General features: G+C 38.3%; 1 protein-coding gene across 1 annotated transcript; it reads left to right on the top strand.

The window, feature by feature from the left end:
* The first annotated feature begins 307 nt into the window (after positions 1 to 307).
* Positions 308 to 10500, top strand: LOC113097651 (probable ATP-dependent RNA helicase DHX58). Its single transcript, XM_026262921.1, has 12 exons — positions 308 to 456; positions 895 to 1068; positions 1159 to 1363; positions 1983 to 2173; positions 2396 to 2509; positions 2619 to 2751; positions 2831 to 3016; positions 7545 to 7792; positions 7963 to 8274; positions 8390 to 8580; positions 9402 to 9495; positions 9623 to 10500. Exons 1-12 carry the CDS (start codon positions 316 to 318, stop codon positions 9812 to 9814), a joined length of 2181 nt encoding a protein of 726 aa, XP_026118706.1. The 5' UTR covers positions 308 to 315; the 3' UTR covers positions 9815 to 10500.
* Positions 10501 to 26303: the final 15803 nt, after the last annotated feature.

Here is a 26303-nt window from a genome sequence, read left to right as displayed (position 1 = left end):
TTGATCAGAGCCTGACTATCATGCAGATGACAAAGCTTGTTCCTTCAGTTTTGATTTCCTAACATCACTGACTGCCAAATGGGGCCCCATTTAGGTCTCTATTTCTTCTGCCCTCATTCCAGGCCCTGCTCTCTACATTTACGAATCAAATTATGTTTCAGTCCACATCACTGTTGTGCCAAGGTGCAATCATAGAAAAACAAGCCTCTGATAACAACTGACGCAAACAACAAATAAAAAAAAAGTTTATTTTATTTCTTATACTAACAGTCCACAGATGCCTGTTGTCATTGAATTTGGCCCCTATTTTGTTGTATGTCATTCATCTCCCCTAGTCGGGCCCTCTCTCTGTTTTCGGTTTCATTTCTCAGCTCAGCAGACTCAAAAAGAGACCGTTTTAAAGACCAGAGGAGGTTCAGCCTCTCAGACGGGACCGCTACAGTAATGGCAGCACAGGTGAGTGAACATACTGACACAATACTGATCTGTTCAGATAGTTATTTGATCTTAGTTTACAGTTCTTTATCGTCTTTCAATTTAAAACCCTAAGTAAATTAGTAGCTTTGACATTTTTAACATGGAATAATTATTTAAAGATTCATTATTATGATTAAAGCACCAGGACCAAAATGTTGTCATCCATTTGCAAACCTGTGTTTCTCTGTTCTGTTGAACACAAAAGAAGATCATTTGAAGAGTGTTGGTAACCTAGCATTTGCTGGCAGCCCAGAAAATGACTAATCTCGTGCATTATTATTTTCAGGAAATGCGTCAGTCATTTCAGTCAAACCATGTGTGGTGACAAAACTGATGTGTTTCATGAATACTGATCATTTATGACAATGTAAATACCTGTTATTATTGCACCTTTTTCTTCTGACTTTTTTATTGTAGATGGACTTCAATCTTAGACCGTACCAGGAAGAGGTGGTGCAGGCAGCACTCCGAGGGGAGAACAGCATCATCTGGCTGCCCACCGGTGGAGGAAAAACCCGTGCTGCGGTTTATGTCACTCAGAAGCACCTGGAGACCACAGCCAATGCCAAAGTGGCAGTTCTGGTCAACAAGGTAAAGTCAGATTAGTGCTTTATCACTCTGGCTTATTACTCTCATTGTATTTAGATTTACACATTGAGTTTTCATATCCATTGTTCTCAGGTGCATCTAGTTGACCAGCACTTTGCAAAAGAATTCAAGCCTTATCTCGAGAGAAGATACCATATAACAGCCATCAGTGGGGACAGTAATGAGAAAGACTTTTTTGGGCGTCTAGTCAAGGCCTCAGACCTGATCATATGCACGGCTCAGATCTTGGAGAATGCCCTGATTAACACGGAGGAGGAAAAACACGTGGAGCTGTCTGGTAACAGATGATTCCTCATGACACACCATGATATATAATGCCTTACAACAACTCACAGCACACGAATGTAAACTTTTTCTTTTTCCACTGGCTATTGGCTATTTGCAAGTATTAGAGGAACAATTCCCATGCTTTATTGATGTAAGAACTATGATAAGAGACTTTTGATTAACTTATTTGAACTATTATTTACTAATTATTAACCCAAAAATATAAGTCGGTAGCTACAAACCAAGTAGCACCTTCTAAGCGACAGCTTTATTTAAGCTAAATCTGCAACCCCTTTACCCATTCTGGGATAGTTTATTTATTTATTTGTTTGTTACACATAAATATTTAGTATATTTAATTTTGATGCTAAGGTTAATTGCTGTAAAATTCCGAAATGACACAAACAATGGTTTGAAACATTTTTGAGGTTGGAAACCTAACAGAAAAGGATTACACTTAGAACAGCTCAATATTTATTTTGATCTTCTAAAGCAGACAATAACTTGAAGGTTAAGTATTTCCATTCACTGACTACTTCATATAATTGATTTTTGAAAAAGTTTTGTGTCGAAAACATGATGACGTACTAATATGCATTTTACAATACCCTTCATTCGTCTCTATTCAGATTTTACCCTGCTGGTAATAGACGAATGTCACCATACACAAAAGGAGAGCGTCTATAATAAGATTATGGGCCGCTATGTTGAAAAGAAATTAAGAAAAGAAGGGAATCTGCCTCAGATTTTGGGTCTCACAGCATCACCTGGTACAGGAGGAAATAGGAAACTGGATAAGGCTGTTGAACATGTACTGCAGGTGTGTTTAAATGTACACAATAAGACTGTGTAATGAAGCTAAAAAATAAAATAAAAAATTAAAGTCGTGTTTTCCCACAATGACACCAAAGATTTAATATCAGACTGTATATGGACCCATAATGGACATTAATACACACAGAAACATCAGGTCAATTGAAAACTCATTTAATTTAGTGCTGTGAACTAGTGAAAGAATCTCTTTTGTCTCTCTCGTTCTCAGATCTGTGCCAATCTGGACTCAGTAATTGTGTCCACCAAGAGTTTTAAACCAGTGCTGCAGAAAGTCGTCCCTAGACCCAAAAAGCAATATGATATTGTTGAAAAAAGAGCTCTGGTACTTTCCTCTGTGTGCTTTCAGATTGTGTGATTCTATACAACTGCTTAAATATTCAAGACTAATGAGTGTGTGTGTGTGTGTGTATATGTTTGTTTGTATGCAACAGGATCCATTTGGCGACCACTTAAAGGCAATGATGTCGATGATTCATGAGTTTATGCCGTCAATAGTGAGTCGCAGCCTGCGAGAGATGGGCACCCAGGAATATGAAGCTGATGTGGTGGAACTCGAAAAAGCAGGTTATTGACACTTGTTAGTTGTACATTGTAAATCCCCGGCAAAGACATGACTTGATTTGCTGGTGTGTTTGTGTGTCAGGTGTACAGAAAGAGAACAGACTGATTGCTCAGTGTGCTTTGCACCTGCGGCAATACAACGACGCTCTTCTCATTAATGACACGGTTCGCATGGTGGACGCGTTCCAGGGTTTAGACGAGTTCTACAGTTCAAAGAAAACCAAACTGTTGGATGGAACAGACATCTTTCTCCAGGGACTTTTTGATGGTATGGACTGTTTACTGTGCTGATGACTGTTGTGATTCTCTTAACCTGTTAACTGTCACCTGTCCACCCTGTGGGACGCCTACATTTACTTCACTATATTACAATTAAATCTAATCTAATCTTGACAAACTATATATCGTTGGAAAGGTCTAAGACTCCCAAATATATATTTTACCAATACTTTTTGTTAAAAATTATGTAGGAAAAGTAATCGATTAATGTATGACAAGAGTGCACCCTCAAAAATCTAAATTATACAGTGGGGATCGAAAGTTTGGGCACCCCTTGCAGTATCTGTGAAAATACGAGTAATTTTCAAAAAATAAGAGAGATCATACTAAATGCCTGTTATTTTTTATTTAGTACTGTCCTGAGTAAGATATTGTACATAAAAGATATTAACATTTAGTCCACAAGACAAAAAAATTGCTGAAATTATTAAAATAACCCCACTCAAAAGTTTGGGAACCCTTGGTTCTTAATACTGTGTGCTGTTACCTGATGATCCTCGACTGTCTTTCTGTTTTGTGATGGTTGTGCATGAGTCCCTTGTTTGTTCTGAACAGTTAAACTGAGCAGCGTTCTTCAGAAAAATCGTTAAGGTCCTGAAGATTCTTCAGTTTTCCAGCATCTTTGCATATTTGAATCCTTTCTAGCAATGACTTTATGATTTTGAGATACATCTTATCACACTGAGGACTATTGAGGGACTCAAACAAAACTATTTAAAAAGATTCAAACATTCACTGATGCTCCAGAAGGAAACAAGATGCATTAAGAGCTGGGGGGTGAATACTTTTGGAATTTGAAGATCAAGGTAAATTGTACTTAATTTGTGTACCGGGAAACATACAAGTATCTTCTGTTGCTTACGAAGGGCAGAACTAAATGGAAAAAAAAAATATTTCAACAAAATAAGACAAATTTGGCCATCTTCATCGTGTTCAAAAGTTTTCACCCCCAGCTCTTAATGCATCTTGTTTCCTTCTGGAGCATCAGTGAACGTTTGAATCTTTTTAAATAGTTTTGTTTGAGTCCCTCAATAGTCCTCAGTGTGATAAGATGTATCTCAAAATCATACAGTCACTGCTGGAAAGGGTTCAAATATGCAAAGATGCTGGAAAACTGAAGAATCTTCAGGACCTTAACGATTTTTCTGAAGAACGCTGCTCAGTTTAACTGTTCAGAACAAACAAGGGACTCATGGACAACCATCACAAAACAGAAAGACAGTCGAGGATCATCAGGTAACAGCACACAGTACTAAGAACCAAGGGTTCCCAAACTTTTGAGTGGGGTTATTTTAATAATTTCAGCATTTTTTTTGTCTTGTGGACTAAATGTCAATATCTTTTATATACAATATCTTACTCAGGACAGTACTAAATAAAATATAACATGAATTTAGTATGATCTCTCTTATTTTTTGAAAATTACTCGCATTTTCACAGAACCTGCAAAGGGTGTCCAAACTTTCGATCCCCACTGTAACTGGAGGTTTGACCTTTGTTTAAAAAAAAAAAGACTTCTTTGTTGCCTTTTTCTCTATCACATTTTAGAAATCATCAGAAATTATAAATCGACTGAAAACTTAAAATCTCAAAATTCATCCCTTAAAACCCATTTTAAAATCGGACATTGCATTACCATGAAAATGGTACATCAATATCATGTTACAATATATTTTAGTTCATGAATTATACAAATTTAAGTTTGGGTTGTGCACTACAAAGTCAATGTTCAAAGATGTGAGTTACAGTTAAGGGGTTAAAGGGACAGTTAAAATCATTTACTGACCTCAGTGTTGTTACAAACTTGTATGACTTTGATTTCACACAACACACACAAACGCAAATAATAATAATAACGGGATAAATTTTGCATGCTATTTTACCATACAGTGGAAGCCTTTAGTTGAGGGGCTGTTAAGTTTCAAAAATAATGACACCACAGGGGTTATGGGACAATTTTACAATTATTTTTTGTTTTTATTTTTTTATTTGTTTTTCTCATCAGTATTAGGTATATATCTGGTGATATTATATATTTAAATGTATTTATAAGGTAAAACTTTAGTATAGGTACCAATTCTCACTATTAACTAATTGCTTATTATCATGCCTATTATTAACATATTGGCTGTTTATTAGTACTAATTAAGCACAGATTAATGACTAATAATAAGCAGCAAATCAGGAGTTTGAGGCAAAAGTCACATCAGCCCCTTTCACACTGCACGTCGCACCCGGCATATTGCCGGAACATTGCCAGGTCACCTTCTGTGTGAAAGCAACCACGTCCCGGGATTGATTCCCGCATTGAACCCGGGTTGGGGACCTAGTAACATTGCCGGGTTCAACCCGGGATGAGCGCTTTGTGAACAGGGACAGACTGGGACTAAAAAACAGCCCTGGACTTTGACTAGGCCCGGCCCAAAGCAATCGGCACTCGTAAACTCGACAAAAACAACAATAACGCATGGCATGAGTGTCACAAGACTTTAATTGTGGCTCATGATACCATACCATCCAAATTATAGCAATAGCACTGATGTTGACTAGATGTTGAGCTGGAGTGGGTGTCTTTCTCTGGTCTTGGTCTAAGCTCAACCTGAATAAACAACGATGGAATGGATTTTTTTTTTTTTTTTTTTTTTAAACAGGTTTTATTCCAAGATAGCATGGAATAGTTTATATAATATGCTGTTATAACATTATAAAATAAATGTATTACTTAATCCTAATTCATTGAGTAATTAATCTTACTGCACAGATAATAATACCAAATCTAAATGAAAATACACCATTACAAATGTAGCTTCTGTATTCAAAATCTTCAAAGTTTGTAAGCATTTACTGTAATGTTACCAACATTTTTAAAAGTAAAAGCACAACATATTTCTTAATATTAGCTACTGCATGTGACATTTTACAGCTAAAATGTTGAAGTTTAGCTGAAAATGTAGCAACCTGAATATCACTTCCTAACATCATCCCAACAAGTAACACTCTTTCTCCTCTCATGTTCCATACTTGGATCTGGATCTGCCTGTGGAACCCGCTCATCTTTCTGTCCCTCATCATCACTGGTGGCATGTTGTGCATACCTGTCTGGCTCACTTCACTGCTGCTAATATTTAACTGCGAGGTGATGCTTCTGGAAAATATTGCTATATATTTCGGTTAGTTTGGGAAATTTAGCGGCTTCAGTATGTAATTTTTTCTCTCGCCTTCTCAGCTCCACCCTTTTCTTTCCGTTTTTTACCCACGGCCGCGTTATGCATATTGTTTGTTTGTTTCTATGCATCTTCTATCTAATGTTAACGTCTTTGCTGTTCATTTCTTCCTACTCTTCCACTTTTTATTCTCCTCACTTGGTGGCCACGGCCAGTGCAGCTGGCATCCAACTTAAAGGTGCATTGCTGCCACCTGCAGTACTGGAGTGTAAAACAGATTAGCGGGGGGAAAGAAAACAGGTGATGGCTGCACGCGTGGTGGGTGGTGGGCTGGCCCGCCGGCCGTCCTGGAGCACTGGCCATTCTGTGATTCTCCAGATCACACAGATGGCCAGTCCGCCCCTGTGTGTGAACAAAAGCCAGATCTAAGCAATTATATGTATGTGCAAACTGTAATGAAGCAGAGATCAGTTAGTTACTCACTTTCCGCGCTGACGCCGAGATCGTTCGCTTGCTTCAGTGAAAGTATAATGTGCCTAGCGTTGTCGACTCGTACATTACATGTCACGTGCTGATGTCACGTGTCGTTATGGGATCTTCAAGGGTTGTGTGTGAAAGCATGCAAATATACCGGGTCAACACTGGCAGTGTGAAAGTGCCAAATCTAGCGACCCGGGAACAATTACAGGAACACTTTACCCGTGTATTTGCCGGAATGGCAGTGTGTAAGGGGCTATGGAGAGGTCGCTGGTACCTGTGACCAGTGACAATAAAGGGCTACTACTACTACTATTTAATGATTTGTTAATATTGAGAATTAGACATTAAAATAAAGTGTGTGACCATAAATATATGTACTTGGTGCCTGCTCACATACCCTGCTGTTACATTTAGATTACCTTTCTGTCATCTAACACTCAAAATTATTAAGAAATAGCTATAATTTATCAAAATAATACTGTACAAAAAAAAAAAAAAAAAATGCTGTAATTTATAATTTTGTGATGTCTATAGTTACATGTAGGATTTAAAACCATTGATTTTAGTTTTATTTTAAGTTATTTGGGCTAAATTGTATAGATTGTTAATAGAATTCATTGGTCTACTATATTATAAAAATAATTATTGACCAGAATTTTATAATCAGTGCAAAAAAAAAAAACACCATAATTGTAGTCAACTTGATTTTTCGCTATATCCAAGTCTTGTGAAGACATACGATAACTTTTTGAGGGAAACAGGCTGAAATTAAAGTCATTATTCATTGATAAATTAGCTTTCTTTTTGTTGAGAGCAAAATTTGAAGATCTCTGTTATTAGCAGATATAATCCGGCTCTTCTGTTTCTGCTCAGAGAATCGCCTGGAGCTGAAACAGCTGGCATCGACTGCCTGCTACGAAAACCCCAAACTGGCCCGTTTGGAACGCACATTGCTGGATGAGTTTAGTGATAAAAACTCTCGTGGTATCCTCTTCTCAAAGACCCGCAGGGGCACCCGTTGTCTTTATGACTGGGTGAACACCAAACCTGCACTGCAGAGGGTCAACATCAGGGCTGGCATTCTCACTGGAGCGGGTACAGGTGCAAATCACATGACCCAGGTACTTTCACACAAGAAAACGTCTCAAATGGTTTCCCTAAAAAGTCATGTTTACTTGAAGAAAAACGTCTAATGTGCAGTAATTACAGACTAAAAACTGACTAATTCTGAGTTTGGTTATAACTTCCTCTGCTTCCTATTTCTGTCTGCTTTTTTTGTGTTTGTTTTTAGAATGAACAGAAGGACACCATAAAACATTTTCGAACTGGAATCCTCAACCTCCTCATCTCCACCAGCGTAGCTGAGGAAGGGCTTGATATTCCAGAATGCAACTTAGTTGTACGTTACGGGCTGTTGACCAATGAGATCGCTCAGCAGCAGGCCACTGGGCGGGCTCGAGCTGTGAACAGCGTCTATTCAGTGGTGGCTGAAGAAGGTGGGCGAGAACTACGCAGGGAACTCACCAATGAGTATCTAGAAAGTCTGACGGCAAAAGCTATTGACCAAGTGCAGCAAATGAGTCCCAGAGAGTTTAGACACAAGGTTTGCAATGAATTTCTGCATTCATGTCAAATGATAGAAAAACTTGAAGTATTCAAATTCCATTGCCTTCACATTTTACCGTAAGGTCATATTTCTGTTTCTTTATTGCTGTCAGATAAGCGAGCTCCAACAAATCGCTGTTCTGATTCGAATCCAGGCCGAGAAGAAGAAGGATGACCGAAAGCAACGCTATAGTCCTGTTCAGGCTCAGTTTCAATGCAGAGGATGCTTCTTGCCTGTCTGCAGTGGAGAAGATTTAAGAAAAATAGAAAATACACACCATGTCAACATCAACCCTGAGTTTGTGTGAGTTCATCACAGTCAGTGTCACAGACCAAACAGACATTTAATACTGCTGAAAAATGTTTCATGAAATACAGTACACTACCATTCAAAATTTTGGGGTCATTCAGTTGATTTTGAAAGTCTCTTATGCTCACCAAGGCTGTAATTATTGTATCAAATATACAATAAATGCAGTAATATTGTGAAATATAATTTAAAATTACATCATCTTTTTGATTCTGTTTTCAAATTTAACTTAGTCATGTGATTGCAAAGTTAAATTTTCAGCATCATTACAGTTTTCAGTGTCACATGATCCTTCAGAACTCATGCTAATATGCTCATTATTATCAATGTTGCAAACAGTTGTGCTGCTTCGTATTTTTGTGGACGCTGTGATACATTTATTATTTTCAGGATTCACTGTTGAAAGTTCAAAAGAACAACATTTATTTGAATTAGAAACTTTTGTAACATTATAAAAATCTTTACTGTCACTTGGATGAATTTAATGCATCCTTGCTAAATAAAAGTATTAAAAGTATATATATATATATTTATATATAATTAATTAATTTAATAAAATCTTACTGCCTCCAAACTTTTAAATGGTAGTGGCATTTATCTTATATTCTTAAAAGCACATTTTGTGCTATTACAGTAAGATATTTGGCAAAACCATTTATAATAGACATACTAAATGTCTAAACCAAAATATAATAAATTAATAATGTATAAAATCAAAATATGCTTGCAAAAAGGGTTTGATTGATAGTTTATAGGACAGAAAATAAATGAAGTCAATGATCCCTACCATGATCAAAAACAATTCTGTTTCATAGGAGGCATTATAAAAAAGGAAGGCAGGTCTTTCTGGAGAGGAGCTTTGAAGATTGGGAGCCTGGACGGGTTATCAACTGCAACAAATGTGGAAAGGTATAGATTGTGTTCGAAAAAACAAGAATAGGTGATGTTGTATTATGAATGTATCCAACTAAACACAGGAAGAAGTCCTTAAGAATAGTGAGCTACATTTCTTCATCGCTATGTCTCTATTTCTCAGGATTGGGGAATGGAGATGAAGTTCAGGAGGGTGGTAATACTCCCCTGCTTAAATATAAAAAGCTTTTCCTTGAAGACTCCTGGAGGCAAATCCACTCCCAAGCAGTGGAAGGATGTCGAGTTCCAGGTGAAAGAGCTCGACTTTCTTGAGGACTTGAGCAGCCGTTTCCCTAACCTAAACTTAAACGACTGACACGTCATTTAAACTCAGTTAAAACACTGTCACAGTTTTCCCTGTCTACAGTCAGCACATCTGTACCAGTGGTTTTCTTCTTGTAGGTCATGGAGGTATTGCAAGTGGCCATTGATTGCTGTTAGTTCCAAACTTCTTAGCATCATGAGTATACCATGATCCATTCTCATTATGCTGATTATCCATCTTGGCTGTACTTAAATAATGTTTTTAAATTGTAGTGTTTACTTCATAGTTTCTATCATGTGAGAGTTTCGTTTGCTTTTGTCTGAAAAAAGTGTGTGTGTTGTGATGGTATTTTTATTAATCTCATTGATTATTCTGGTGTCCTCCTCTGGGATCAGGACTCTGCTGCTCAGATTATTAGTTATTGTTGATATTACTGTGCAATATGTCTCTAAATGTATCTGAAGTTCTTAATGGCCCTCGCTTTCAGCTTGCTTGAACATTTACATATATTCATTTAACGAGGAGAAATATGAACACATTTCAAAATCTGTGAGTCTTCATTTAAAGTTTGTTTATAGCACTTAATATATGTTTCTCACCAAACATAAAAGGATAATGCGTCTAACGTATGCTTTTCTGACCTTTTTTAAATTTTCTGCATAACCACATGAGTCTGTATATCATATCTATAATATATGATTTTTCAAAAAGATATAATAAAACAATTATGCACTGTATTTGATGTATTTTCTTCCTTATAGTTGCTACTCAAGTGGATACTTAGTGTTATGAACCTGTGTGTGAGGAAAGTCTACAGTCAGATATATTTAAAAAGGGGGAGTTTCTGATTGATTTTTGATAGTACATAGTTTCAACCACTAGATGGCGCCAAGCAGTCTTGCTTTCCGTTCGCGTTAATTATTGTTAGTTTTCCTTAGTTAATTAGTCATTTGCACATGCGATTTGCCTTGTTTAAACACTCTTTGGTATGTTTGAGCTTTTAGTTCCTGTGCTATAAGTCAAACCAGTAAGTTGCGAAGGAAGTAAGAGACACACTTGTCATTATAAAAGTCAATATCTATTATGTTCACGGTTCATCTTCCTTAGCCTTGTGTTCTTTCAGTCTTGCACGTGGGTTCAAAACTAACTGGATGGCAATTAGTAAATAAGTACAGTATCTGCAAATAAAATGGAGGACAAACTTTGAATAAAGATTCATGTTGTATTGTAATGTTAAATGTAACCAAAGCAAAAGAGAGCCAGATCCATAGGCCTGGGGATGACATAAAGGGTAGTGTTGTGCCAGTGTGGCTTTGCATGGATCAGTGCCGCAGCAACGCCCACAGCACACAATTAAACACACACACACAATGCCCACAGAACAAATCACACACACATACACATGCTGCACATTTAGGCCCTACACAGACTTTAGCAAGGTCATTCAAAGTCAAAGCTAAAATTCTGTCAGACAGAAATGACGAGCTGAATCCCAGATGTATATACGTACCTTTAACTCAGTCTTCCTTTATTTAGCATATTGATTTTCTCATCATGCCTATATTTTTTGCTTTCTGTGAGTACATCACCTGTGCATGAATGTAACTTTAGCGGTCTTAATCAAACAAATGGACATTATTATGTGAGAGGAAAGAGATGTGTTATTATAGCTAGCTCTGTGTAGGCCTCCAGATTGTTGATGGAGCAGCGGCCCAATATACAGTTTAGTGTACAATAATATTTGACCACTGAATGCTGCTACTGACTAATCAGAATTAAGTATTTCAGTTAGCCATGTCAGACAGTTGAATGCAGATGCGAACATGAGGAGAGATCACAGAGTCTAGCAAAAGCTATTGGTCAGAAACACTACAGGTCAGACAACACTACAGCATGTACATAAGCACACACGGCACAGATGTTGTTGTTGTTGTGTGTTCAGTCCTGGACTGGCTTTATCAGACAGGATTAATCATGTCAGCAGGGTTCATACTAGGTGTGTTTAAGTCTGTTTGTGTAAGTCACTCTCTAGAGCTTCCTCTGTCTGACTCTCTCTGTGTGTGTGTGTGTGTGTGTGTGTGTGTGTGTGTTCATAGAGTCCCAGGTGCAAAAGAGATGATGGATGAATGGACTCCCCCAAGAAGGCCAAACCAAATATTCCTCCCACTGACAGTTCAAAATGACTCAGCACACATCTAGAGACTGAGAGACATTCCTCTTAGTCCAACAAAGACTGTAATCGAAACCAAATGTTATGAAAGCTCTTACCCAACAGATAGTTATGGTCACTTCAAAAGGATTATAAAACAGCTTTGAATGTAAATACGGACTTGTCTCGTAAAGTAAATCTAGATTTCCAAAATTCCTTTCCCCATTTTGTTGTAGTTAAACATGGTCTTTAATTACTCATGCTCGAATGCAAGAGCTGACCAATTCAGAAACATATAAAGACAGTTTTTCACTCCATATATAAACATCTGACCACAATAACAATACGCTGAACCTGTATATAGTTTATTATAAAAAAGGCAATGAGGGACTGTAGTGAGTGATTAAAGGAAAAGCTCGCCCAAAAATGAAAATTGTCACTTATTTTTATGTTGTTCCAAACTCTTTTTCTGCTTTTATTTCTTGCAGCTCAAAAAGTGAATTCTGAAGAATGTAAACATGTCTTTTCAGATGTCAGATCATAGTAATCTTTGAAGATCCTAAAAGAACCACATAAAGTGGTTTAAGACTCATGTGCTACTTTTGACTCATATGCTAAGTCTTTTGATGCCAAACTGAAATTTAGGTTTGTATTCACTAATTTTCTTCTCTAATCAGTTGATCGTTCAAGAACCATTGCAACTAGATCATCACTCTTAAAAACTAAGGTTCTAAATGGACATCTATGATTCCGTAAAAAACATTTTATGTCCGTAGAATCTTTCCATTGCGCGAAAGACTCTTTATAATAGAAAAAAGATTTAGCAGATTATTGAAAGAAAACAAAAAAGTTCTTATAATAGGTTCTTGGGGGAACCCAGAATAGTTCTTTATTATGATGAGATTTGAACTTAAATGATCAACTGTTGGTGTCATTTTGAAAAGACCCGACTCACTGATTCATTATTTGTATTAAAAATATGTATTTTTTATTTATATAGCACCTTTTCAAAACTCAAGATTGCTTTACAGAGTCTAAATAAATAATAATAATATGAATAAGTAATTATTTAAATTTGAGTCTGTTTCTCAAACAACTTTTTTTTTGTTTGTTTGTGTTTTGTCCTTTTTGTAGATTCAATGGACTAGGAAGTGTGAAATTGCTCGTTTCGTGCTCTACAGAATGAAAAACAGCATGAGGGCGAGTCAATAATGAGGTGACTATTCTTTTAAGAAGGCAAAGGAAAGAAGAAACCTGAGCCGTCGTTTATTTGTCTACAATGTGCAGTGTGTGTCTGTCATTTTCGGCACAGTCACACTGTCTATCCACCTTTCCTTCCTTCAGTCTCTCTGTCTGTCCTGCTCTCTTTGTCTCTCCCTCCCTTCCTCCTCCTTTTGTCCATCTCTTTCTGGCTTATATGAAAAACACCCTGTCAATCTTGTTTTCTTTTATTCTCCCTATTCTATAGTTAATAGGCTCCTATTTTCTTCTAGAAGAAGCTGTGCATTAATGATCAGGTAGACTGGGATTGTTTTTTTTTTTACAGTGTCGAACAAGAGAGGCTAGAGGCAGAGAACAGTCTGTGTAGAGACTGAATGGATGTGTTGACTCTCTTCAGATAGCCAGTAACAGCCAGTAAAGGACAAGGAAATTGGCCCAAATGGGCTATGGGTAATTTCACATCTGCTGTGTTCAATCAACCTCTATCTGGCTTTTGTGCAGGCCAGCTCTCCACAAACAGCCAGGTGTGTGTTAGCATGCGTGTTTCTGACTGTGTGTGTGTGTGTGAGAGAGATATTGCGAGACAATGTGTAATATTGAAAAAACAACACACTCAGTGCTTTCATTTATGTTTGGACAGCACGTGCAATCCAAACTGCACAAACACATTCACTCAATATCTTGGTTGAAGATATACCCATTGAACATAATGTCTTTCAAAATTCAAATATTTAGGACGTGACTTGATTATATGCATCAGGGTTGATTGGATTGTGAAAAGGTGCCATTATGTTCCCGACTGAACCCATTGGGTGAAAACATGTAAGATTTTGTGATGAAAAAAATACATTTGTTTCACAAGTTATTACCTTTTTATGAATGACTTCAAAGTAAAAACATTTGGCATTTGATTAACAAGCACAACAAGGAAATGATTACTTTTATTCGGCAGGATGTATTAAATTGATAAAAAGTCACATTAAAGTCATAGTAAAGAAAATGATCAGTATTTAGAGTGTATGGGATTCTGTTTGTGTCATGTTTAGATTGTTTTAATAATGATTTTTCTAAATCTTTTCGATGAATTCATCTTTAATATTTGAACTCGTTATATTCAGAAAGCTGGTGGGAACTAATTACAAAAATTCTAAATATTCTATTTGTTTACCCGGATATCTGTAAAATCCACTGAAGTTTACTGTGAGCAGTAGCGTATAAAGAATAAAACTCAGTTGAACACACGTCAGGGAGGACAACACAAATTAAACAACAGTAGACATAGACAAATGTATTGTACAAAGAAGTCAAGTTTAATTTGGCACAAAACAGAATGCCATAATTTTTGGCCAGTGTTTGTATGGAGTCCTTACCGTCTGTGTACCTATGTTCTCGTCTCCCGAGACTTCCCCGTACCTTCTCGTTCTTCCGAGTTCCCGTACCGTTTCATCCGGTTCCTTCTTTTGTTTTGTTTGTCTCCTTGGACTGTTTATTTTGTATTCCCTTTTTGTGCAATAAATACCAGCAATTGGATCTTACCCTCTCCTTGTTTTTTCCTACACACACATCGTCACAGAAGGACTCCATCAACAGAGATCCAGCGGTATGTCTTTTCGTGTCTCCTCCCCAACCAGCATGGTGGAGTGGAGGAATAAATATTTAAGGTTGACCTCTTTCCACCAAGAGGGCAATGAAGTGGGTGCCATGGCACTGGTGTTTTGGTCCCTGGCAGAGGGCATGGGCTGCAATGATGCAGCCCTTAAGGCCTATTTTAACGCTGGACTGGATGACCCGGTTTCTCAGGAGGAACTCGATCAGTTGAACACATTCGGGTTCTGGGAGTTTGTGTGCTACCTGCAGCATCGGCTTCCGTGGGATACCCCAGCCACTTCTGTCTCTTCCGGTAGGATGGCCGCCAGTCCAGAGCCACTGCCCAAGTTGGTCGCCAGCCCAGCTCCACAGCACAAGATGGCCGCCAGCTCAGAGCCACAGCATGAGATGGCCGCCAGCCCAGCGCCTCAGCACAAGATGGCCGCCAACCCTGCGCCACAGCACAAAATGGCCGCCAGCCCAGCGCCACAGCACAAGATGGCCGCCAGCCCAGCGCCACAGCACAAGATGGCTGCCAGCCCAGCGCCTCAGCACAAGATGGCCGCCAGCCCAGCGCCTCAGCACAAGATGGCCGACTCAACGCCTGAGTCTCCAGACAAGGTGCCACCTACTCGCCATCATAGAGGGCAGAGGAGGAGGAGACAGGTGTCTACCATTCCTCAAAGCCCGGAGAACGTTCCAGAACGGGCCGCTGCCGTCCAGGAGGACGTTCCCGAGCGGGCCGCTGCCATCCAGGATGATGTTCCCGAGCGGTCCGCTGACGTCCAGGAGGACATTCTCGAGGCGGTGCCCGAGGCCGTTCCGGAGGCCGACGGGGTGCCCGATGCCGAGGCAGTGTCCGTTGCTGTTCTGAAGGCCGAGGCGGTGCCCAAGGCCGTTCCCGAGATGGTGCCTGAAGCTGTTCCGGAGGCCAAGGGGGTGCCCGATGCTGTTCCGGAGGTCGAGGTGGTGCCCGATGCCGAGGCAGTGTCCATTGCTGTTCTGGAGGCCGAGGCGGTGCCCGATGCTGTTCTGGAGGCCGAGGCGGTGCCCGATGCTGTTCCGGAGGCCGAGGCGGTGCCCAAGTCAGATTCCTGTTGACCTTCCTGAGTCAAGTCAGGTGCCCGTTGACTTTCCAGAGTTGAATCAGTTTCCGGTTGACCCTCCAGAGTCGAGTCAGATGGTCATGGACCCTCCAGAGTCAGGGTTAGTCACCGTCGACCTTCCAGAGTCAGGGTTAGTTACCGTTGACCCTCTAGAGTCAGGGCTAGTTCCTGTTGACCATCCAGAGTCGAGTCATGTTCCAGTTGATCCTCCTGAATCAAGTCAGATTCCTGTTGACCTTCCCAAGTCAAGTCAGGTGCCCATTGACTTTCCAGAGTTGAGTCAGTTCTCGGTTGACCCTCCTGCGTTGAGTCAGGTGTTCATGGACCCTCCAGAGTCAGGGTTAGTCATCGTCGACCTTCCAGAGTCAGAGTTAGTTACCGTTGACCCTCAGGAGTCGAGTCAGGTTCCAGCGAACTCTCCAGAGTCGAGTCAGGTTCCAGCGAACTCTCCAGAGTCAGGGCTAGTCACTGATGACCTTCCAGAGTCAGGACTAGGTACCATGGACTTTCCAGAGACAAGGCTAATCACCGGTGATCTTCGAGGACTGAGTCAAGTCACCGGTGATCTTCGTCCTCCGGGTAGGCATCACGTGATGTCCTTTATGGACCCATGTTTTTGTGTTTTTGTTTCTTGTGCTTTCTGTCCATTTCCTTCTTTTGACCTGGCCCTCCGTCCCTCCCCCTGATCATCCGCCGGTCCACTACCCTCCTGGACTCCTTGTTTTGTGTTACACCTCTCCTGCCTCTGTCTTTCCATTTCACCTGGTTGTTCCGTCTCTGTCTTTCCATTTTACCTGGTTGTCCTGTCTTTGTCTTCCCATTCTATCTGGTTCTACTGTCTCTGTGTTCTGACCCTCTGTCCCTCCCCCTAGTCCGCCGCCGCTCCACCTCCCTCCTACCTCTTTTTCTGTTGGGTTTTCCTGGGTTTCAGGTGGAGTAGCTGGTAGCTGCTCCGTAGGGGAGGGGGTAATGTCACGCTGTCAGTCTCTGTTTTCCTGGGTGTTCCCTAGTGAGCTCACTTCTCCTTAGGCACTTCACCATAGGCACTTTAATTCCTCCAGTCTGGTCCTGTCTTCACAGTAATTGCACCCCAATTAAGCGCACAGGTGCAGACAATCCTTTGTCATTAGTCTCCTTATAAATAGTTGCCCTTCTCTGTTGTTTGTATGGAGTCCTTACCGTCTGTGTACCTATGTTCTCGTCTCCCGAGACTTCCCCTTACCTTCTCGTTCTTCCGAGTTCCCATACCGTTTCATCCGGTTCCTTCTTTTGTTTTGTTTGTCTCCTTGGACTGTTTATTTTGTATTCCCTTTTTGTGCAATAAATACCAGCAATTGGATCTTACCCTCTCCTTGCGTTTTCCTACACACACATCGTCACAAAAAGACACTCCAGCGATTGGTAGGCTTAATTTACGTTATAGCCACGGATATGAGACCTTACTATTTACCATTAATTCTATCATCACCATTATAGCTTACAGGGAATCCAAAGTGCACCCAAACAGCAGACCTGTTGGTTATTGGAGGATCTTCTATTTCTGGTCTGTTAAATGCATTAGACATTTTGCAACGAGCCTTCAGCGTGTGCTGAGTGAGCGAGCGCCTTAGGGGCCGTTCACACATCGCCGTTCACACACGTCTTTCTCCTCCTTTCCAAAGCGCTTGGGCAGTTGCGCCCCTGAGGGGTCTGCCTTTGCTAAGCAACCATGACGTGCTCTCTCCATGAAGACGCAGAAATTTCAGCAAAGGATAAATGGATTTGCAGCTCTAAAAATCGCTTGCAGTAGGCTAGCTCTGCTACTTAATTTATTTCAAAATTGCAATCCATATACAACTATGATCAGCTGTTCCTTCATCTTGGCTGAGCTTTCAACGTTGTTACGGGAAAGGATGAAGATGATTGGTTAGTTCTTGTCACATGACCCGTGGTGCGCTTGCGGCATTCTGAAAAGTTGAGATGTTTTTATTTTTGCTGTATCTAAAACATACCCAACTGTACCGAACCGTACCGAACCGAACTGTGACATCAGTGTATCGTATCGAACCGAACTGTGAATTTTGTGAACCCCTAATAAATATATATATATATATATATATATATATATATATATATATATATACACATACATACATACATACATATAGTGGTTATAGAAAAGAATAACCACCCTTTGCAGCCTGAAATTTGAGTGATCATGTAACACTGAAGACTGGAGCAATGACTGTTGATAATTCCGCTAAAGAGATGTACTGACCCCAAACTTTTGAACTGGAGTGTAAGTAAGGTAATTTTATAGTCCACCCACGTGACGACCCATATAGAAACAGTCAAAAAGTGATTTGCAATCACACTGAAATGTTTATAATCAAGCAAACATTCCAATCCCAATTATCAGTGATTTTGTCAACCTGATGTACAATGTCTGCCTAGTGTGAGATATCACTGCTCTCTTTCCTCATGCTGTCATTCATCTCTTTGCTCTGCATGTGATTGATGGTGAGTCAATATTGTGTAAAATCCTACCCCCCCCCCACCTCCCCCGTCCCAATATCTGTTCCCCTTCTTCAATTTCTGATAAAATATGTGGCGTTACTGTGATTTCTTGTTCTAAGTAATTAAAATAGTGCTATGCTAAAGTAAGCTGGGCTCGCTAATTGATAAATAACTAAGTACAAACAATGGGATATGTTTAATTGACAGTTCTTAGCATCATTATTCATATATTGTGGTGAATAATTTATAAGACAGTCAACTCTTCTAATAATTAAGAATAAATACACATTAAAAGACGTTTCACTTCTAATTAGCCAGACTGAGTTTTCTGGAGCTAGATTAGATCTTGCATGACATTTTTCATCATTACAATAGAAATTGATTTTACAGTGTGTAAATATGAATTGAAAGGCCTGTCGTTCGTGTAGGCTACCATAGTGATCACCTCAGAGAATCTGTGATAATGTATTATAATTACTTTTTTTTTTTTTTTTTTGTATGCTGCAGTCAGTCTAATTTTGTGTGTGCTCCTGCTGGGATTCATGTGTAAGGTGGGTGTTGGGAAAGTGGGTTTGCTCTGGTGGGAAATGGCTATTCATGTAGCTGCAAACGGAGTGACACACATGCTTTTTCTCTGTCTCAAACACACTGACACATTACGCACACTGGCCTGCAGGCATAGGTAACCTTCACTAGCTGATGTAAGCCACTAAAAGGACAGGAAAGGACTGAGAAACAAGTGACACAGGGGGGAGGGAAGGTGTGCTGGGGTTGTGCAGAGCCTTGGAGAGATAGATGGCAAGATGAATGAATAGAGAAAAATATCAGTTTTTCAACGGCTGTCGAGAAAAGAAAAGAAAAGAAAGAAGTTTCTCTGAAAGGCCAGAGCATTTCAACTGGCTACTCTCATGTTAAACAAGTAGACCAGTGTTTCTTTCAGTGGCTTCTGGCTCAAAGCTGCCCACTTCCACCCCAGCTCTACTCCACACTGCCCGCTGGTCACTACACCGGTCACTACACCTCCACAAAACTCCACACAATCCAAGTTCTCCATATTTAAATATATGTCCTCTCAGTCAGGAAAAACAATAAAGTGATATGTAGAGAGACTGGAAATAATTGCAGTCTGTAACTCTGTTTTTTATGCATTTTATTTAAAACTTTTATATAATTTCCCCTCATTTCCCTGGGAAGGATTTTTATTTAAATATAACATAACTTCTGTAACTCTAAACGGTATAAATTAATGTCGAGTACAAGGAGTGTTGTTATAACCTAACACCATCATAAAACGGACATTAGTCAAGATTTTGTAATCATGTGAAAGTAATATGGTGAAATATTGTTATAATTTAAAATAATTATTTTCCATTTGAAATGATTTTAAGATGTTATTTATTCCTGGGATAGCAAAGCTGAATTTTAAGAAGCCATTACTCCAGTTTTTAGTGTCACGATTATTAATTATTTTGTGGAAACCGATCTCTTGTTTCTTCAGGATAGATATCTTTTGTAACAAAATGTTTTACAATCATTTTTGATTAAATGAATGCATGCTTTTTAAATAAAAGCAATAACTAAAAAAGAATTGTAAAAAACTTACCCCAAAATGTAAGTATTTTATTTATGTTCACTTTATCTTAATTTTTCAGTGCTTCAGTAGTTAAAATCACAATGTAATCCAATTTCTTGAGATTGGTTTGTTTAAATTTGTATTTTTGTTGCATGAAGGAACTTGCTCCACTTCTTGTGACCAGAGTTTTAAGTGTGACCCAGAGCAACTGCTTGTGTCAACAAACCGTTAACGTCAGTGTGCCTCCGCTGCTTTTCAATCAACTGAGCGGTGGAGGATTACAGCTTTTCTGGGACATTTAGATTGAAAATGAAAACCCGAGAGAATGATAGGGAGAGAGGATTAAGGAATGAAATTAGGTTGGGATGACTAGTTTCTATAGTGCATCTAGTGCTGCAATATTACTGTGGGGCAATAATTAGAAATGATACTGCATGCTATATGCCAAACAAAAGTTCATAAACTATCCACAGATCTTTGGCAACAAAATCAGCATTAATGCATAATGGGTTAAATGTGTTGCAGGTGGGTCTGGATGTTTCATTGTTCAATGGTGAGTTTAGGTAATGACAGACCCTCAGACTGGCACACTTCCTAATGGGTTGGCAATCAAGTGGCTCGGAGGATCCAGCCCTGATATTATTCCATGATTTCCCAGCCATAAGGAGTGGCTGCAGTGATTGGAGAGCAGTGAGAGGAAGTGGTTTTCCCTGGCCCGCTGATCATATCAGCCCTGAGTTTGGACCCGGTTCATTTCTTATGAATGCTTTGTGTGTTTTGTTGATATAGCAGGAGTCCTTAAGAGTTTGAAAGTCTATGAAGAGGATGATTCAGGTGAAATGTTAGATGATTGTACTAGCATCCATGTTTTAAATGCATGAATGGGTGCTGATTGCATTTACCGTACTGGTGCGTGCATGGCATTTAAACATTTTTCATTTTTATTTTTTGAATCATTCAGAATTTAGTTCTAAAATCAGATGTTTTTTTGCAGGCATCTTGATGGTGGAAAGCAGGGACATATGTTTATGGAGTGCCAACATTAAACTTTCCAGACTAAAGCTTGCCATTGAGTGAAAAGTCTACAGAAGAGTTAGCTATAAGGTATTGTAAAACTTCTAGAAACAAAAGTCATTCAATCAGTATACACTACAGTTAGAATGATTTTGAAACTGATATTTCAGTGTAAAAATGTACATACAGTAGTTTTAAAAATCATTGGCGTTTAGCTAAATTTGTGATACAGTGTTCACAACCAACTATATTCAGTTTGCACATTTGGATCATACATCTATATGGTACTTCAGCTGCCTGTATGAAATTAATCGATGAGAAAACGATTTTGTTGATGCAACTGTGTATGAATGCATGTCTTTTCAGTGAATGTTTTTGCATGCAAGTCCATATGTGACCAGTGTGAATGTCTGTGTGCATGTAAGTGTCAGTTTATTTAGTGTTGATGTGCTATAGAGTTGAAATGTGTTTTTTGTGTGGGTGGATTAGGTAAAGCCACTCAGCTGTGCCTCTCCAGACCTCCAGTCAAGGACTCTTATCGTTTGAGTATCTCAATAAAAGCACATCATCCCTAGGTGACGTTCAGACTCCATCCCCTGCTCTGGGTCATTTTAAGAGCCTCTCCATCATCACATCGCATCAGATACTTCACTTATATTCACCCTAAAGAGACATCAGTATCAACACTCACAGCTACAATATTATAACTGGTAAAGCCCATCAGATGAGTGATTGTCCGACAAATAGATCAGCAATTACAGACAAATGCCATTTCAGAGCTATTCAGTTTGTTTTGTTTTAAACAAGCCCATAATTCATGTGATCATATAGTTATTATTTATATAATATATTTAAATAAAATATAAGATTTGAAATATCAAATTTCTCAAAGTGATCCGAGTGGGTCCTTGGAAATGAGGATAGGTGGCCTTTGTTCAATTAGTGACCTGAAAGATAAATCAGTTGAGAAATATTATATTGAATTTCAGGGAATAAAAATTGCTTTGAGAGAATGAACTATATCTACTGAATTATACTGTGTTTTCACAAAACGCTGCTGGCATTATCACAGTATTGATGGACTTTCATACCACTTTGACATGTGTTGCACATCATATCAGGCCAATCAAAGAAATGATGTGATTTTCGAAAGTGAGCTGAACGGGAGCTGAATATTCATTCATGAGATTTTCATTTGGGTGTGAAGGTGACTTTTCAATTACACTCTGTACACCTTAATGGTTTATTGATTAAATACAAAATAGTTAAGATCCACACACTGAATGAAATTAATGGACTGGAGTCTACTGGGCTTGATGACAGCTCTCCAGAACAAATTACAAACCAAATGCTCTTCATCTACTTCATTACCAGAGTCAAATGTGTTTAAAGTATTTACTCCCTAGTGCCTACAGTCTCTCACACCAGGCAAATGGATCCCGGCAGGTTACATTTTCAAAGAAGCTTTATTGACATGATAAAAACGAATTCTCATGATGACACATGTAGGCTATATGTACATGTATAACATGTATAATAAGTTTTTGTGTGAGGATTGATGAGTCAACTTGATATCCATCTTCTAATTTGTTTTCTGAGTTTGACATCACAGTCTATACAACAAATACTTGATTCTGATTGATTTTAGTGGAAGCTTTTAAACTATAATTTAGAGTTTTATAAATAATTTATGTATAAAATTAAATATACACACACACACGCACACACATATACAGAGTCATGGCTGAAAATATCGGCACCCTTGGTAAATATGATCAAAGAAGGCTGTGAAAATTAATCTGCATTGTTAATCCTTTTGGTCTTTTATTTAATACTTTTTGAAACTTCCATTTGCCAGTTTAACAGGTCTAAATGTTCTCCTATAATGCCTGATGAGGTTAGAGAACACCTGACAAGAGATCAGAGACCATTCCTTCATCCAGAATCACTCCAGACCCTTCAGATTCCCAGCTTCTCCTCTTCAGTTCACTCCTCTCATTTTCCTGTAGGGTTCAGGTCAGAGGACTGGAATTGTTTTGTGCTCAGTGACCCATTTCTGTGTTGTTTTTGAGGTATGTGTTTGGGTTATTGTACGGTTGGAAGATCCAAACATGGCCGATAATAAGATATCTAACAGATATCTAGTCAGTCACTTACTAATTTTTAATCTGTTGGTATTTGATAGAATCAATGATGCCATGTATCTAAACAAGATGTCCAGGACCTCCAGCAGAAATATAGACCCACAACATCGCCCTGATGGTGAAAATAGGAATTTTCACTGCTCTAGCTCTTTTCTTAAAGCCAGTCCACTAATTTGTGGTGAAAAAAAGCTCAATAATCTTTTGCTGCACATCAGAAATACATTCTTTGTTTTTTCTCATTGTGATGGATGATTGAGGGAATTTGGGATTTTTTTTCCATCCTCTTTATATTTCTGTGAAACAGGAAGCCAGAGCTGGATGATTTCATGTTTATAATCATGCTGGAGTGCTCAAAATTGTAAATATGAATGGGAATATACTTCAGAGATATTTTACTCATAAGAATTTCTAGGGGTGCCAATATTTTTGTGTCCAATGAGTATTTGAGAAAAACATTAATTTCATAATTATATTTCCCCTCCATTTTAAATTCTTATTATTCAATGAAAGGATACAGTTTTGTGAATTTTTTAAATAAAAAATCAAAAGGATTAACAATGTAGATGAATTTTCACAGCCTTTTTTAATCATATTTACCAAGGGTGCCAATATTTTTGGCCATGACTGTGTGTGTGTGTATATATATATATATATATGTGTGTGTGTGTGTGTGTGTGTGTGTGTGTGTGTGTGTGTGTGTGTGTGTGTGTGTGTGTGTGTGTGTGTGAGTGTGTGTGTGTGTGTGTGTGTGTGTGTGTGTTAGCCAATAATAATAAATGTACATTTTCCATTACATGTTTTATTTAGGATAAATCCATTCCTTAGACACAAAAACAAAAACTGTGATTTAATGGTCAGACAGCCTAAGTGGGTGATTTTTATCATGTGTGTTTGGCAAAGAAAGTCTTTGTAATAGTAAGGAAAGTGAAAGAGTCTCTAATGTGTGTAATTAGGCCCTGATGCCAAGAATTGTAGTTCTGTTTCCACCTCATTTTGAGTGCAGTAGGAGCACAGACTGTCTGCTTTTATGGCAAGACACTACAGCCAAAACCTTTTTTTTTCATGAACTGGTAATTTTGCTTCCATGTCTTCTTTCAGACTAGTAGAAAGAAAACATCTAAAATACACATTTAAATGTCATCTTTTTACACTACAACAATAACAATACTTAAAGGTTTACACACACCAAACTTCCCAGTTTATTCCTATAATCAGTATTTTGGAGGTTTTTCATGACATTTGCCTGATTTACATAACGTTTTCTGGAAATGTATACAAATCATTGCATAGTTGATTAGATAAGACATCATTTGCATGTTTAAACAACATTTTAATAAAAAAATAATTAAATGACAGCTCTATGACAGCACTTGCCAGCTTGAGACACACAACATGTTATAAAGCAGAGCAAGGATAAAGTGATGAAGTTCACCAATCACAACAGAGAGAGGGCTTTTACATCTGTTTCTGCAAGAGGGTAACTCTCCATGAAATTGAATGTTTCACAGAGAATGATAATGATTTGGATAATTATATATTTTTTTAATGAATATTGGACCATTTTCGTGCAAAAAAAAACGAAACAAAAACTTTGCAAACTTTGCTTAAGAAACATAATAGGCTTCCCTTTGACACTTTTAATGCACTGTGATTATGATTATTAAACCAGTTACATAAATAAATAAAAAATCAGTTTGTGCATTTGTGAATATAGAACCGTCTATGAAACAATCATGATTTTATGAGGCAGTACATAGTCAACTGAACTAAAGACTCTAATTATTGTCCTAATAATCATGGTACAGAGTGGATGGAGATCAACATGAGGAGAGTTAGATGGCCAGTCCTGAGTAGTTCATACAGTGGCTTGAGTGTACAAGGTTTTAAATGATTCTGGTCTGATGAATCAAACCGGTAGTTGTCTGTGAGCTCGTGTTGGGAAGCTTAGTTTGCAAATGCAACAGGTTACATATTACAAGTTACTCTATTTAAAATAAAATAAGTAGTGTAACTACTAACTAACATAATGTAACTGATTACATTTGATTAATTTTTGATACATTTTCTACATTTCTAATGAATGTTTTCAACTGTTCATCATTTTGAAACATCTGAACCAGAAAGGCTTAACATTACAGTACAGTACTTAACAAGGATTACTGTCAGACTTTAAAATCCTTCATCACTTGAATTAAGAATCATTTAATTTGAAAGCACAGCCATCACAAAATCTGACTTTGTTTGTTTTTTTTACTTACTGAGATAATTCTGAGGTTTAAAACAGATTTTAAATCATAACATTATAAAGTTTAATAGCTATGATACTGTTTTTGAAACACTGGCATCTAACAATGCCTGGCAAAAACAGTTCATATAAGTGCATACGTAAACTCAGATAATAATACAGTTATCAAATAAGAATGTGTCCTAAACTCATGAAACATTGGTGTCTATATTTTAGAGCAGTAAATGCAAATTGAAAAAGAAACAATCAAAACTAGATGTCACGTTTTCTTAGTAACTGTAACAGATTACAGTTACGTTTATTTTGTAATTAAATTATGTAATTGTGTTACATGTAACTAGTTACTCCCTAACACTGTGTGAGCTGTCCATGTGCTGGGGATACAACCCATTCTCACTCCAAAGGCGTCAAAAACCGAAGCATGGTCAAGCGCCCCTAGCGTCACTTTTATGACGCCAAATGTGCCTCTCGGCGTCGACTATCGAAGCACTACGACCTTCATTGCTTTCAGTGGGAAACTTTTGGCGTCAGAATTCGACACGAGGACATGAGATGTTTATCGCTATGAAATCACGTTCAAGAAGTCTCATTCAGCACACATCGCGCGATACTTGCTATCATTTCCACAGTTTGGGTGAGTAGTCGTATATACGCTCTTTTAATGCCTTTTATCAAATGTATTCTGTCTTCTTTATTAATCAGATTAGTGCCATATGTTTAATCGCTGTATTATATCGGTCATCCGCGGCTGTCTTTGAGTTTCATTGCGTTTAAATAAATGAACACAGCTGCTAATTAGTGTGATTAAACTCTATCTGTCACGTGACGTGCCATAGACCTTCGATCCGTTTTATATTATTATTAATTTCAGGATCAATGATGTAAGTTGTATTTGTAGTAAAATCATGGTAATCACGACACAATAGTAATAAATGAAATGTGAAGTTAAAACACAGTAAATGGGACATTAGTAACTGTAACTGTAGTTTTACTATGATATATTAA

The sequence above is a fragment of the Carassius auratus genome, chromosome 6 (assembly GCF_003368295.1).
Source record: "Carassius auratus strain Wakin chromosome 6, ASM336829v1, whole genome shotgun sequence".
NCBI lineage: Eukaryota > Metazoa > Chordata > Actinopteri > Cypriniformes > Cyprinidae > Carassius > Carassius auratus.
This window is presented reverse-complemented; position numbering and strand designations above follow the sequence as displayed.

Bases quoted from the DNA above. Each gene is read 5' to 3' on its own strand.
- LOC113097651 (XM_026262921.1), top strand. From the start codon at position 316: ATGTCATTCATCTCCCCTAGTCGGGCCCTCTCTCTGTTTTCGGTTTCA. The intron at 2,510-2,618 runs GTACTTTCCTCT...TGTATGCAACAG, and splicing joins TTGTTGAAAAAAGAGCTCTG to GATCCATTTGGCGACCACTT. The intron at 3,017-7,544 runs GTATGGACTGTT...GTTTCTGCTCAG, and splicing joins TCTCCAGGGACTTTTTGATG to AGAATCGCCTGGAGCTGAAA.